This window comes from Phyllobates terribilis, unplaced genomic scaffold, assembly GCF_046119375.1.
Source record: "Phyllobates terribilis strain yellow unplaced genomic scaffold, ASM4611937v1 Scaffold_9__5_contigs__length_417890890, whole genome shotgun sequence".
Lineage (NCBI taxonomy): Eukaryota > Metazoa > Chordata > Amphibia > Anura > Dendrobatidae > Phyllobates > Phyllobates terribilis.
The window spans coordinates 367,707,734-367,721,791 of record NW_027362769.1 but is presented as its reverse complement, the minus strand read 5'-3'; the positions used below and the strand labels follow the sequence as shown (position 1 = coordinate 367,721,791).

Here is a 14,058-nt window from a genome sequence, read left to right as displayed (position 1 = left end):
GAGTTTATCCAGTGACACAATAGACCTCCAAACTTTTCCAACTCCATTCCAGAGACACTTTGAAACTTTTGCACTCTGCAAAAAATAAGAAATTTACATTTTTGTGAAAATAAATTCTATAGCTTTAACCCCTTCCAGGCGCAGTTTCATTTTTTCTTTTTTTTTATCAAAAGGGGAATAATTCAAACATATATATATATATATATATATATTTATTTATTTATTTAATCCTCACTTAATTTTTTGATCCCCATAGGGACCATTGGTAGCTTGTACTATATACTCCAGTAGTTCAGTATTGCAGTATATAGTAAATATCAGAGTCTCCTATTCAGAGCACTAAGATGGCAGCGATGAGGGTCATGGTAACCCCTTGGCACTTCTCGATCACAAGATCAGGGGACAGCGATGGGCGCCTTAATGGTAGCACTACTGGGATCAAACCACTTAAAGGGGTTGCTGGGAGATGGAAATCTTTTTTTTTTCCAGGCAGGGATATTTTTAAAATAATAAATGGGGGCATACTCCCCTTCCTGCACCCCCCGCACATCCAGCACAGCCTGCTACAGAGGTGTATGCAGGCTCTTCTAGTCATCTGACTGCTGCAGTGGTTCTATGACTTCCAAACCTGAGCAGCCTGTGCAGGATCTGTGAGATGCTGGAGGGTGATTATATTAAATTATATTATTATATTATATTATTGATTATATTGAATTAAATTATATTCTATTATATTAGAACCATGGAAGCCTAAAAAAAAAACGTTTTGGGTGTCAAACGATCCCTTTAAATACTGCTGATTGGTTGAAATGGTTAAATAGTAATTTTCAGGAATTCACTAAAGTCTCTGTTTTTAGAGGCAGGTGCCAGCTGAATAACAGAGCCAACATCTGCCCCATGACTGATATATATATCGTGGAGCACGATCATTCAGCAATTTTGCTCTGCCTTTATTTACCAACTCAATTCTGCTATTGTTTTCAGGATTTTATTTTTGCAGCATTTTACCTGATAATATTATTTTCCACAGTCAGCATGTAGGGCGATTCCAAACTTACTAGGTTTTCTTTTACTTTTTTAAAAAAAATGTTTGTAAAAAAAATAAATAAATTTGTTTGTGTTGCCATTTCATGTAACTTTTTTAATTATTTATCAATGGACTTGTTTTTGTGTGCACTGAGCTGTAGTTTTTATTGATACAACTTTGGGAGACATTCAACCTTTTTATTGCTTTTAAGGGAATATGTTTTAATGGAGTGCAGCAACGAAAAATTCTGTGTTTTCATTTTTTTCTTCTTTTTGATCTTTAATATACGGTATTTTATATTTTGATAGATCTGACTTTTACATTCACAGTCATACCAAATAGTTTTTTTTATTTACTTTTAAAAGGGGAAGGATTTAAAAATGTATATTTTTCTTTTTTTTTTCCATTTTTATTGTATTTTATAAATTATGCCTATGCTGTATCCTGCAATAGTCCGCTCCATACACCATGCATGTGACAGCGAGTGTCACAAGTTAATAAGGAGTTTAGAGTCATTCTATTTTTGTAAATTTAATAGATAGAGGGAAAACAAGCAAGTGTGAAGGTGTATTTAAATGGTTGGCTCCGCCATGAAGTACTGAGTGTCAGGGCTTAGTTTGAACAGTCATTCTGTGCTGACAAAGTCCCTCTAAATACACCTTCCCACCTGCTTGTTTTGCCTCTATCTCCGCCATTGTCTGGCTCTTTAATGCCAGAGCTGTCAATAAAAAGAAAAGGCGACAAGAGAGAAAACAAACAGGTGGAAAGGTGTATTTAAATGTTTGGCCCCCGCCATGATGCACTGAGCACCTGTAAAAGTGTTGTCCCCATTCAGAAAAGTTTTTCTCTTAAGCTGTGTTCGTAGTAAAAATGCAAACTGGGCATTACTCACCCTCCCCGGGTCCAGCGTTGAGTCTCCGTTGCTGCTCCTGGTATCTGTTGATGTCTTCAGTTTCCCTTGTTGTTATTATTAACATCACAAAATAAAACAATTTTGCCATTTTGATTTTTTTCATCTGTTTTGTCGTACACCATATGGGAAAAATATTGTCAGGACGACACCGGCAGGATCATACAATATCCCACCGCTGCCACCAATTTGTCAGGAATTTCCAACACACACAGAGAGACGACACCAGGGAGATCACACAATATCTCACCGTGCCGTCACGCTGTCCGTATTTCGTCCGGAGTCACGAGCACGCGATCCAGACTATTCTCTACGTAGGTATCGGTAAGCGACCAGTGAGAGTATGGCGCAACACCCTGGGTTCCACAGCCTGGAATCCGTGTTTAACGCCCTCCGTACGGTCACTGTCAGCTTCACGATAGCCCAATTATTAATACTCTCTGCCATCACCGTCTGAGTTTAAAATATAATACAGGCCTGGCCGGTAAGCGACCAGTGAGAGTATGGCGCAACACCCTGGGTTCCACAGCCTGGAATCCGTGTTTGACGCCCTCCGTACGGTCACTGTCAGCTTCACGATAGCCCAATTATTAATACTCTCTGCCACCACCGGCCGAGTTTAAAATATAATACAGGCCTGGCCGGACTCCTGCGTTTTGGTAGCGTATATGGCTTCGGGGAAGGGAACGATTACAGAACAAAAGAAACAGAAGTATTAAATTTTATATTTAATCCAAAAGGGAGGCAGTGTTTAGGAAAAATATAAACAAGGATGCTACAAAGGGGACAGTAAAATACATACGCAGTTACATAAAATAAACAGGGTGAAAAGAAGACAACATACTCTATACGATCGTGGAGATGATTCAATATAGGTGGAGGAGGGGCTCTCCAGATGAAATATGCTGTTATTGAACAGGACCCGTTGCTTATAATTCTTATTCCCCCCTGGCAATGAGTGCTTCTGTACTGTCCATGAGTTCTCGTATACCTAAGGGGAGATCTGGCCACACGCCCCTTGTGGTGACATCATGTGGGCCGGTCTCCAGCCTGTACATTTTTATTAAAAACGCTAACTTCTGCGATAACTCATCGCTCGTTGATCGCAGAAGCTTGCAAACTACGCCATTTTTTCCCTTATGATGTTATCTTTATTTTGATATCACACTTCACATAGCTACAGTCTGCTACTCTGGTGTTTTTGCGCTACAGCTCCCTGATTTTGGTTACAGCCCTGGAAATCTACCTATACATTCCTGGGCTGATTTGGTCACTACACATATGGGTCCCGTTACTGTGGGACCTATGGAACTCACAAGATTTCATATTTCATATCGGAGTCAGTGCGTCTAGAAATTTTCCTTTGAGGCTCAGGAAGCAGCTTCAACAGTTACACGCAAATTAGTGCAAGCCTGCGTTTTAATTACCACCTGCGTCTTTGAGAGACAAGATGCTTGTTTCCTAACGAAGTTATAACACTCCTTGGCTGGCCGTGTTTGCATAAACTATTTACCAGGCGTGTGTTAATTGGGGCTTTTGTGCTGAGCAGAAGGGGAATAAGGGAGGGGGGTGAACATTTATGTCAGGCAGATACGGACGAACATTTTCCTGATATTAATATTTTATAATATTCCTGACAAATATTATGATATTTTATTCATTCAGGCGGTCACGCACGCGGAGAAATCAAATATGTTAGTTTGGATTTTTTTTTTACTTTCCAATAACAGGAGGGGGAGGATGGTGAGAACATTTATATATTTATTTTTTTAAAACACGTTTAAGTATTTTTTTTACATTTTTATTGGTACTTGGAGGGAACTCGAACCAGTGATCACTTGATGGCTTACTTATCCTTACCTAAGGATAGGTCATCAGTGGACAACCTCTTTAAATTGAGAAGGGGTTCTCCTAGTAGTGGGCAACTCCTTTAATGCTGGTGTGAATAATCCTATTACCTGACAAACCACTTTTGCTTGTTTGTCCGGTGTTTGGTGATCTCTTTATTATTACACAAGCTGAATGCTGATTCATGATTATAGACCTGTCTACATGGACTTTAATTTTGCAGCGTATTGTAAAATGACGTCTCCTATAAACCTCAGTGACAAGCTACGGCCACAATGGACCTTCAGTAGACCCCCGGCTGTCATGACAATACCATCGCCACCCGAGAGTCACGTTGCCATGGGGCCGCCAGGGACACCTTTCCCCATTTTGACCTCTAAGGATGTGTTCACATTGAGTCTTTTTTCTGAGTTTTCATCACAGAAATGTTTCAAAAGTTGGGATTTCGTTTTTAAGGCGTTTTGAGACTTGGAGAGTTCGCGCTCAAACAAGTCGAAAACCGTCCAATCAAAAGGGTGTAAATAACGTTTCAGGATAAAAGGAGCCTTTCCTGAAGCATTTCCCCCGGAAAATTCAAAATGTTTTTATCCTCCTCATAATAATGTCATGCGCAGATTAACTTAGTCTCTGTTCGCACTGATTTTTTTATAGAGCAGATCCTCCTCAAACACTGCTTATAAAAAAAACGCTTGGACATCTCTTTAATATTGAATTCTATGGGGAATCCACTTTGCTGTTCACATGAAGAGTTTTTTTCAGTGTTTTTTTTTTCTTGTTCTGGAAAAAAACTCCAGACAGAAAAAAAAAGATAAAAGTACATGTCACTTCCCAGAAGTGAGGAAAACCTCTCAAAACGGCCCAATCAGAAAGCTGCAAAAAAACGCTTTAGGGAGAAAACTGTTCCAAAACGCATTTGTGAATGAGGCATTTCCTGAAGAGTTTTTTTTTCCCTAAATCATTTCCGGATTTGAAGTGCTTTTTTTTTTTATTGAAACAACAGGCACAGGCATCTAAGGGGTTAAACTGTTGAACTTGGCTGCAGTTACTCGCCACTCCACTCCCTTCATTATCCGTATGAACCTTCAGGGACACCGTACATTCTGAGTGTCAGGAGTGGGCGAGAACTTAAGGGAAAGTTAACCCCTTAGTTAGGAACGTGCGGAAACTCCTTCATTCAAAATAACCCTAGGAGCTTCCTTTCCCTTTAAAACGCCTGCCGCACAGGACACGCCCCCTTCGCCCTCTAACGTCGTGACGTCATCTTCTGAGCGACCGGACACTTTCAGTCTGTAGGATGGCGGCGCCGCGTCACAAAGAGCGCGACGGCTTATCCGAGCTGAAGAGGGAGAAGCAGAGAAAGGCCGGGAAAATGTAAGTGTCGCCGTGTCCATCCGCCTCCATCCTGCGGCACCGGCTCTGCCAGCACCCCGGGAGGACATGATTCGGGCTCTGCCGGCCGGAGACCTCGGTTGTGACTCGGTATTACCCCCGGATGGCGGATTGTGTGTACGGGGCTGTTCCTATGGCTGCGAGAGGCCTCGGCCTTGTATGGTGGGGGCAAGATGGCGGCTCCCAGTGCAGCACTCGTCCAGGACATACATATATACGTGGTTAACGCCATTTTTACTATATGTGACCTGCCGCAGCACTCCACACTGACACAGTGTAACAAACCCTCAGCTCTGCCGGCCGGGGAGACATTGTGAATCAGACTTTATCACTGACGGCAAGCAGAGGTCTTAAGAGAGTTAACCCCTTCACCACCTTGGGTTTTACTGTTTTTTTCGTTTTTTTGCTTCCCTTCTTCTCGGAGCCATAATTTTTTTATTTTTTGGTCCCTGTAGCCGTTTGAGGGCTTGTTTTTTTTTTTTTTTTTGCGGGACGAGTTGTACTTTTGAATGACACCATTGGTTTTACCATATCGTGTACTGGAAAACGGGAACAAAGTTCCAAGTGCGGTGAATTGCAAAAATAGTGCCATTCCACAAATGTGTTTTTGTTTACCACGTTCACTGAATGCTAATACTGACCTGCCATTATATTTCCCCAGGTCATTGCGAGTTTGCAGATCCCAAACATGTATAGTTTTTTTTTTTTTATTTAAGTGGTGAAAAAAACATTCAAAGTTAGTAAGAAGGGGGAAAAAAAAGTTGCCATTTTCCAAGACCCGTAGCGTCTCCATTTTTCGGGATCTGGGGCTTACTTTTTTGCTCGCTGAGCTGACATTTTTATTGATCTGCAATGACTGGCATGGGGGTCTGCAGAAGACCCCCAGCTATTATGCAAACCCATCGGTGTCCCGCATTCATGTGACAGGGACGCCGATGGGCGAGTCTTATGACACGCTTTCGGCGCACTCGAGTTAAATGCTGGCAGTGATTGATAGCAGCATTTAAAAAGTTAACAGCCGCAAGTTTTATAGACACATGACAGCTGATTAAATCAGCTGTCATGTGCTGGGCTCAGCGCTGCAGCCTGCATCAAAGGAAGGGAGATAACCTTATACGTATAGATACAGTACAGACCAAAAGTTTGGACACACTTTCTCATTTAAAGATTTTTCTGTATTTTCATGACTTTGAAAATTGTACATTCACACTGAAGGCATCAAAACTATGAATTAACACATGTGGAATTATATACTTAACAAAAAAGTGTGAAACAACTGAAAATATGTCTTATATTCTAGGTTCTTCAAAGTAGCCACCTTTTGCTTTGATGACTGCTTTGCACACTCTTGGCATTCTCTTGATGAGCTTCAAGAGGTAGTCACCGGAAATGGTCTTCCAACAATCTTGAAGGAGTTCCCAGAGATGCTTAGCACTTGTTGGCCCTTTTGCCTTCACTCTGCGGTCCAGCTCCATGCCGCTGCAAGATGCTGTGGTAGCCATGCTGGTTCAGTATGCCTTCAATTTTGAATAAATCCCCAACAGTGTCACCAGCAAAGCGCCCCCACACCATCACACCTCCTCCTCCATGCTTCACGGTGGGAACCAGGCATGTAGAGTCCATCCGTTCACCTTTTCTGCGTCGCCCAAAGACACGGTGGTTGGAACCAAAGATCTCAAATTTGGACTCATCAGACCAAAGCACAGATTTCCACTGGTCTAATGTCCATTCCTTGTGTTCTTTAGCCCAAACAAAAGTCTCTTCTGCTTGTCGCCTGTCCTTAGCAGTGGTTTCCTAGCAGCTATTTTACCATGAAGGCCTGCTGCACAAAGTCTCCTCTTAACAGTTGTTGTAGAGATGTGTCTGCTGCTAGAACTCTGTGTGGCATTGACCTGGTCTCTAATCTGAGCTGCTGTTAACCTGTGATTTCTGAGGCTGGTGACTCGGATAAACTTATCCTCAGAAGCAGAGGTGACTCTTGGTCTTCCTTTCCTGGGGCGGTCCTCATGTGAGCCAGTTTCTTTGTAGCGCTTGGTGGTTTTTGCAACTGCACTTGGGGACACTTTCAAAGTTTTCCCAATTTTTCGGACTGACTGACCTTCATTTCTTAAAGTAATGATGGCCACTCGTTTTTCTTTACTTAGCTGCTTTTTTTTCTTGCCATAATACAAATTCTAACAGTCTATTCAGTAGGACTATCAGCTGTGTATCCACCTGACTTCAGCACAATACAACTGATGGTCCCAACCCCATTTATAAGGCAAGAAATCCCACTTATTAAACCTGACAGGGCACACCTGTGAAGTGAAAACATTTTCCGGTGACTACCTCTTGAAGCTCATCAAGAGAATGCCAAGAGTGTGCAAAGCAGTCATCAAAGCAAAAGGTGGCTACTTTGAAGAACCTAGAATATAAGACATATTTTCAGTTGTTTCACACTTTTTTGTTAAGTATATAATTCCACATGTGTTAATGCATAGTTTTGATGCCTTCAGTGTGAATGTACAATTTTCAAAGTCATGAAAATACAGGAAAATCTTTAAATGAGAAGGTGTGTCCAAACTTTTGGTCTGTACGTCAAAGTTTGTAAAGGGTTAATATGATCTTTTTTTTTTTACACGTTTTATCCTGCTGAATTAATTTAAAGGGCTTTTTCAGGCTCCTGATGATATTTGGCGCCTGACGCGTCCACTGAACTGATATTACCCGCTCCAGTCAGATGTGAGCAGAGGATGAGTGCCGCCTGTCTCAGCACTTCCATATAGAATTATGGCTGCTGGGATTTGTTGTGCGCATCAATACTTGTGGCTTCTTTTTGTGATGAGCGGCGCCAAAGACTTGTTGTAGACACTTATCTCCCTAGGAGCAGATTATCAGTTGGGGTAAAATCCAGCCTGTCTCAAATCAGTCAGGTTCACTGCTCATTGCCAAGTGTGTAGTGACAAGATGAATGCGGAGTGACCAGGAGCTCAGACCTAGTCATGTACTATTTCCTTCTTTTTTGCTTGGTTTCCAGGGCTCCTTCTCCTAGCAAACGTAAAGAACGCTCTGAGGACCGGGTGAAAGAGCGAACAAAGGAGAAGGCGCCCAACAAGGAGGCAGGAGAAAAGGACCGGGGACGGGACAAGACTAGGAAGAGGCGCAGCGCGTCCAGCGGCAGCAGTAGCAGCAGGTACGTCTCGTCTTCGTGTCGGATCCTCTGATGCTTCAGCGATGCGGTCACTGACTGACCGGTGTCCTCTGCTCCTTTCCTTTAGTCGTTCTCGGTCAAGTTCATCATCCAGTTCGTCCTCTGGCTCCAGCTCCGGATCCAGCTCTGGATCAAGCTCTTCCTCCGCGTCAAGTCGGTCAGGCAGCTCCAGCTCATCCCGAAGCTCCAGCTCCAGCAGCTCCTCCGGTTCACCAAGTCCTTCCCGGCGTCGCCATGATAATCGACGGCGCTCCCGCTCCAAGTAAGATGGGGCGAATATTGTTTGGTTTTGCTTCAAGACATATTTTCTGCTCCCTTTCTGCCCAAATCTTTCATGCATAATGTTCCCATGACAACACTTGATCGTCTGGGTCATGGTTGGACCATGATTTTGTGTTTGATAATTGTTCTACTAGTTATACTGGTTTGTATGTAGATTTTGATGCAGAATGTGAATTGGATTCATTCAGTTGCAAAACAAGAAGTTTTGTCAAGGGGCCCTGTGGTCTGCAGTACGGTCATTGTGTGGATTTAGAGGACTATACACTTCACTGACACAAGATTGAGCTACAAGTGTTGTCGTGGGCACGTTGGTGCAAAAAACAAACATGCAGCAGTTATTGAACCTACATTTGTAACTTTTTTAATTTTTCTGATAACAGATCAAAACAGCCGAAACGTGATGAAAAAGAGAGAAAGAGGAGAAGTCCAAGTCCAAAGCCCACCAAAGTGCACATTGGGAGGCTGACCAGGAACGTTACAAAGGTTGGCTAACTTTATGGTTTCTCACATTCACAGTCCGAATCTCTGCTTGGACAGCAGCAGGTTGTGCCGCCACATGGTGACCCGGCCCCTCTGTTTGTTGTTAAGCCCAAAGAGCTTACATGGGAAATAGATGGAAAAGTGCTAGAAAAAGCAGGTGCAGTAATCGGTAGATGCTGCAGAAGGAGAGCGGACCCGTCATGGAGAACATGGACTGATGGGGAAGAAGCTGCTTACTCATTTGTTGTTGCAGGTTGTCAGCTTTTCGGAAGGGTGGTGCGGTGAGGTTCAGGGTTTTGGATTGCAGGGTAGATTTAATGTTTAGGGTTAGTGAATACAGAGGTTCAGCATGTGTCACTCATGTGTCATATTCTGCTTAGTAGAAAAGGTACAGGATACATGGCAGGCCTGCAATGGATGGCACATCAGCACTGCCTCTCCCCTGACAGAGACTCTTCTAGTTATCTGGTGCTGCTTTATAGCAAATTTGGCTAAGGTCTCAGTGCTAGCAGGTCGCGCCAGCCAGCACACCTGAATTATACCTCTAATCTTCTACATTTTGTCCTCCTAGGACCACATACTGGAGATCTTTTCCACCTATGGGAAGATTAAGATGATTGACATGCCCATAAACCATTCACACCCACATCTCAACAAGGGCTATGCATATGTGGAATTTGAAGGTTCAGATGAAGCTGAGAAAGCTTTGAAACACATGGATGGAGGTAATGGGGGATGTGATTGAGATATATTATAATATAGGACAGAAGTACTGGGCACGCATCTTAATTCATGAATTCAGGATTTTCATTCAGCCCCATTGTCCCTGATGTATAACTTCTGGCCCTGTCCCATCACCACTGGACTCTGGAGGAGACGTGTTCTGTGCAGTGACGGATCACACTTCTTTATCTGCGTCTGATGGAGGAGTCTGGGTTTGGTGATTCCAGGAGGACGTTGCCCCCTGTACAGATGGTGGAGGAGGATAATACTATGGGCTGTTATCAGGGGTCAGCCTCGACCCCTTAGTGCCAGTGAAGGGAAATCTTAATACTTCAGCACAAGACATTGTGGAGAATTGTAGCTTCCAGCTTTGTGGGAACAGTTTGGGGTTCGCCTTTTCTGTTCCCCATCACTGTGCACAAGGTTCATACAGACATGGAGAGGGGAGAACATGAGCAGCTGCACAGAGCCCGGACCTCAAAACCATCCAACATCTTTTGATTTCAACTAGAGCAGAGATTGTGATCCCAGCCTCTCCCCAGTATCAGTGTCAGACCTTCTGGGTGAAGGGGCAAAAATTCCCACATATTCCTCCAAAATCTTGTAGAAATCCTTCCCAGAAGAGCGGGAGCCGTTATATCTGCAGAGGGGCCGACTCCATATTAATGTCTATGGGTGGAGAGTAGGAGGTCAGAAAATGTCCTGGAGGTGTAATGTGGAGGGGGCACACACTTTTGTCCATACAGTGTATATTCTAGGCAATATCCATAGCATAGCGTCTCTGTCCTAGGAAGACCTGATGGTCTGTAGGTAAGCGGCAGTATGGAGAGCTACCAATGTGATGGTGTTTGTGCCTTGTGTTCATGGTGATGCCAACAGCTGTTCACCAGGGATTGACTTAACCTGTTATTTTGTCACTTTCAGGACAGATTGACGGCCAGGAGATCACGGCTTCTGCAGTACTTACCCCACGGCCCATGCGGGTGGTGCCTCGAAGGTTCAGCCCGCCACGTCGGATGTTGCCCCCTCCCCCTATGTGGCGTCGCTCTCCCCCGCGTATGAGGAGGAGGTAGTGCATATTCTGTTACCTGCACTCTCCTGTCTGAGGTTTCTCTTTCCATCTTTTTTCCCTGTTAACCTCCATGACTTCAGGAGTCGATCTAATGACTTTTAGGGATTCTCTCACACACCAATGCCGCTTTCAGCTTTGCCTAACCACTGGCTGTATCAGCTGCTTGCGCCTCCCTGTCCTATACTGTTACGTTTTGTGTGATAGGACTGGTTATCTGGTGTCTTCTAATTTCTGTACAACATGGTCTTTACCCCACACTGACATTTTCCTCTAATGAAACACTCCTGGCAAAAGTCATAATGTTGTGGCTGGGGGTCTTAAGAATGGGATATGACACTAAAAGAGTCTTTGTCATGTCCCGCTCCTTCAAGCCTTGCTTTAGGCACAGCACTGTCACACTTGCCTGAAGAGTTCCCTTAACAAGCTCCTCCTTGGACGATCCCCTTGAAGGTTGACCGCTCTGTCCTATTGTTATTGGGAGCTGATGTCAAATCTTTGCTGAAGTCACCAAAACTCCTACACAGGGGGTTGCATGAAACTAGAAAAAAAAAGTGTCGCTCCGTCCCCTTAACTCCCACTCCACCAAAACAGCGCCACTTTGGTCCATTGGTTGTGTCTGGTATTGCAACTCTTGCGCGACACGCATTGTACAAAGATCGTGATGTGCCCTTGCTACACCGCAGCAAGTGAATGGGGCTGCATGTAGACCCTCAAGATACAACGACATGCAAGCTCGCTGATCTCATTCACTTTGAAGCAGGGGCATGTCATCATGTCAGTCGGGGTGTAGCTCAAGCCTTAAGGTTCTCTAAGTTTCTTGGTTTTTTTTCTCTACAGACTTGAACTATTAAAAAAATAATTGAGCATTGTTTACCCCTGCCACTTCTATCTATCTATCTATCTTAATATAATATATTTTTATTTATTTTATGCACTGGACTGGCAGGGAGTAATTGGCCTCATTTTCCTACTTTTGGAATAAAAAATAATAAACCTGTAAAAGCCCTTTAAATCAGAGCAGAGATGTAATACTGGACGCGGCAAATGAAAAAGAGGGGCGCTGTTTCTGCAGACATGGGCACCCTTTTTTTTCTTTCATACAGCCCCTTTTAGATTTTGTATTTTTTTCCTTCTATGTAGCAGGTAACACTCTGTTCCGTCCGCAGGTCCCGTTCCCCTCGCCGACGCTCCCCTGTCCGGCGACGCTCTCGGTCCCCTGCACGCCGCCGTCATCGCAGCCGCTCCAGCTCCAATTCATCACGGTGAAATCTCCATCTTCCCTCTGTCACAACACCCTGTCCACCAGGCCACCACACACAAAGAAGCTGACCATGATTATTGACAGCCACATCGAGGACTGTTGTACGGGACGCCACGGCTGTAGCCGGACCGTAGTGGCCATCTTGTAAAATATGGTGATGAAGGACTTGTTGCAGAGTGTCACCATATTGTAAGAATGAACAGTTGCCTGAGTTTATCATTCAATATTTTAATGCCTTTCATTTAAAAAAAAAAAAAAAAAAAGTAATCCTCCCCCTCCACTTGACTTCCCAATATCCGCCATAGGTGCATGAGCCTAATTGGGGTATACCGGCCCTACTTAGAAGGTTGTATCACTTTTCAGGAGCCTGTCCCAACAGGAGCACCCTGTGTAAGCGGGGTGCCGCCTTATAATGGGTTTTGGATGAGTTATGACTTTGTTCAGGTAATAGTTATACACCTCTCCACCTCTTCCCACAAACCACCGGACTCTGCAAAAGCATTGCAGTCTGTTAGAAAGTTATACCCTGTTATAGAAAAGGACCCCTTTAACTACGCAACTTGTTTTACTTGGGTTTAGTGATTTTATCTTTTTTTTTTTTCTGCAGAGTTGAATGATAAAACTGTGACAGTCTACAGCCACCACTAGAGGGAGCCTTTCCTGATCATATCTATACATTGACTTCAATAATAACAGTATGCGGTGGGCTCCCTCTAGTGGTAGCTGCAGGCTGCAAGAAATTTTTTTTTTTGTGTGTAGTATTTCAATTTTTACAGGGAATTTTGAGCAGTGTCAGGATAACAAAACTCATCCTGCTATAAAGAGATACTTGTAGAAGTTTCCAGTCTTTGGCGACCTTCATGTGGAGCTCCGGATAACCAGATTTCTGGACCCCAACCCGTAACCATCGAGGGATTCTATAAATGACCCTCTTTGCATTTCTTGTAGATGCAGCTTTATGTGATGCAATATTCGGGTCACTACCTGCCTTTAGTGTCATGGTCATACTGTACCAGCTGATATAATGCATGTCTGACCTTACCCGGCGGCCATGTTTTCATCTTTCAGTTATTTTGCCCTAATAAAGGATCGAACGACCTTAATGTAATGATTTTAGGATAAAGATGATGATGCAATGGTGACTTACAGGGATCCCCCAATGTTCCCGATGGGGTGCAATGTGGTGTAGCCAGGAGCTGTTTAATATTCCCAGTTGTGTTTTGTCCCAACCTTCAGATGGAGAATATATCTGAAGGTACAACCTGTACAGTTGACATTTTTACATTCGATGTTTTATTTTTTGTTTTGTAGTATTGCATTTTTTTATGTCTGTTCCATATCTGTAAACTGAAAAAAAAGCTGTGGATTAAACGGACAATTTATGTTGTGGAGACTTCATTCCTTATCTCACTGGTAGATGATATTAGTAATGTCAGGGTAATGATGGATATACGGGAGAACTGCCGCCGCCATCTGCTGGACACTGATTGAACGTTAGAAAATTACTGGATTGGTTAAAGGAAAATTTAATTTTATGGGATGATGCTAAAATCTATGATTGTGGATTGCTAATGATATTCTAGTTAAATGGTCCCTGTACACTCAGACAATTTTGATCTTATTTGATAGAGACTTGCAGAATTATTTGTAACATTGTTATCTTGCGCCTGAAAAAAAATCACTTAAAAGCCCCTGACATGAGGGGGCTTGATTTTACTAAGAATGGCGTCTCGTACACCAGTCTTAATAAGGCCGATCTTGTCACTGATGTGCTCACATTTCTGGAGTACAGTACACCACAACATTTAATGAATTTGTTGGGTGGGCTTATCATGCCCCGTCCCACCCAAATCCTCCCCACTTTGGCGGATCTGGC

The 14,058-nt window shown here is 43.4% G+C and overlaps 1 protein-coding gene across 1 annotated transcript; it reads left to right on the top strand.

The window, feature by feature from the left end:
• The first annotated feature begins 5,004 nt into the window (after positions 1-5,004).
• RNPS1 (RNA binding protein with serine rich domain 1) lies at positions 5,005-13,567 on the top strand. Its single transcript, XM_073648201.1, has 7 exons — positions 5,005-5,156; positions 8,191-8,346; positions 8,432-8,626; positions 9,027-9,129; positions 9,698-9,851; positions 10,774-10,918; positions 12,088-13,567. The coding sequence occupies exons 1-7, from the start codon at positions 5,080-5,082 to the stop codon at positions 12,185-12,187; spliced, it is 930 nt and encodes a 309-aa protein (XP_073504302.1). The 5' UTR covers positions 5,005-5,079; the 3' UTR covers positions 12,188-13,567.
• Positions 13,568-14,058: the final 491 nt, after the last annotated feature.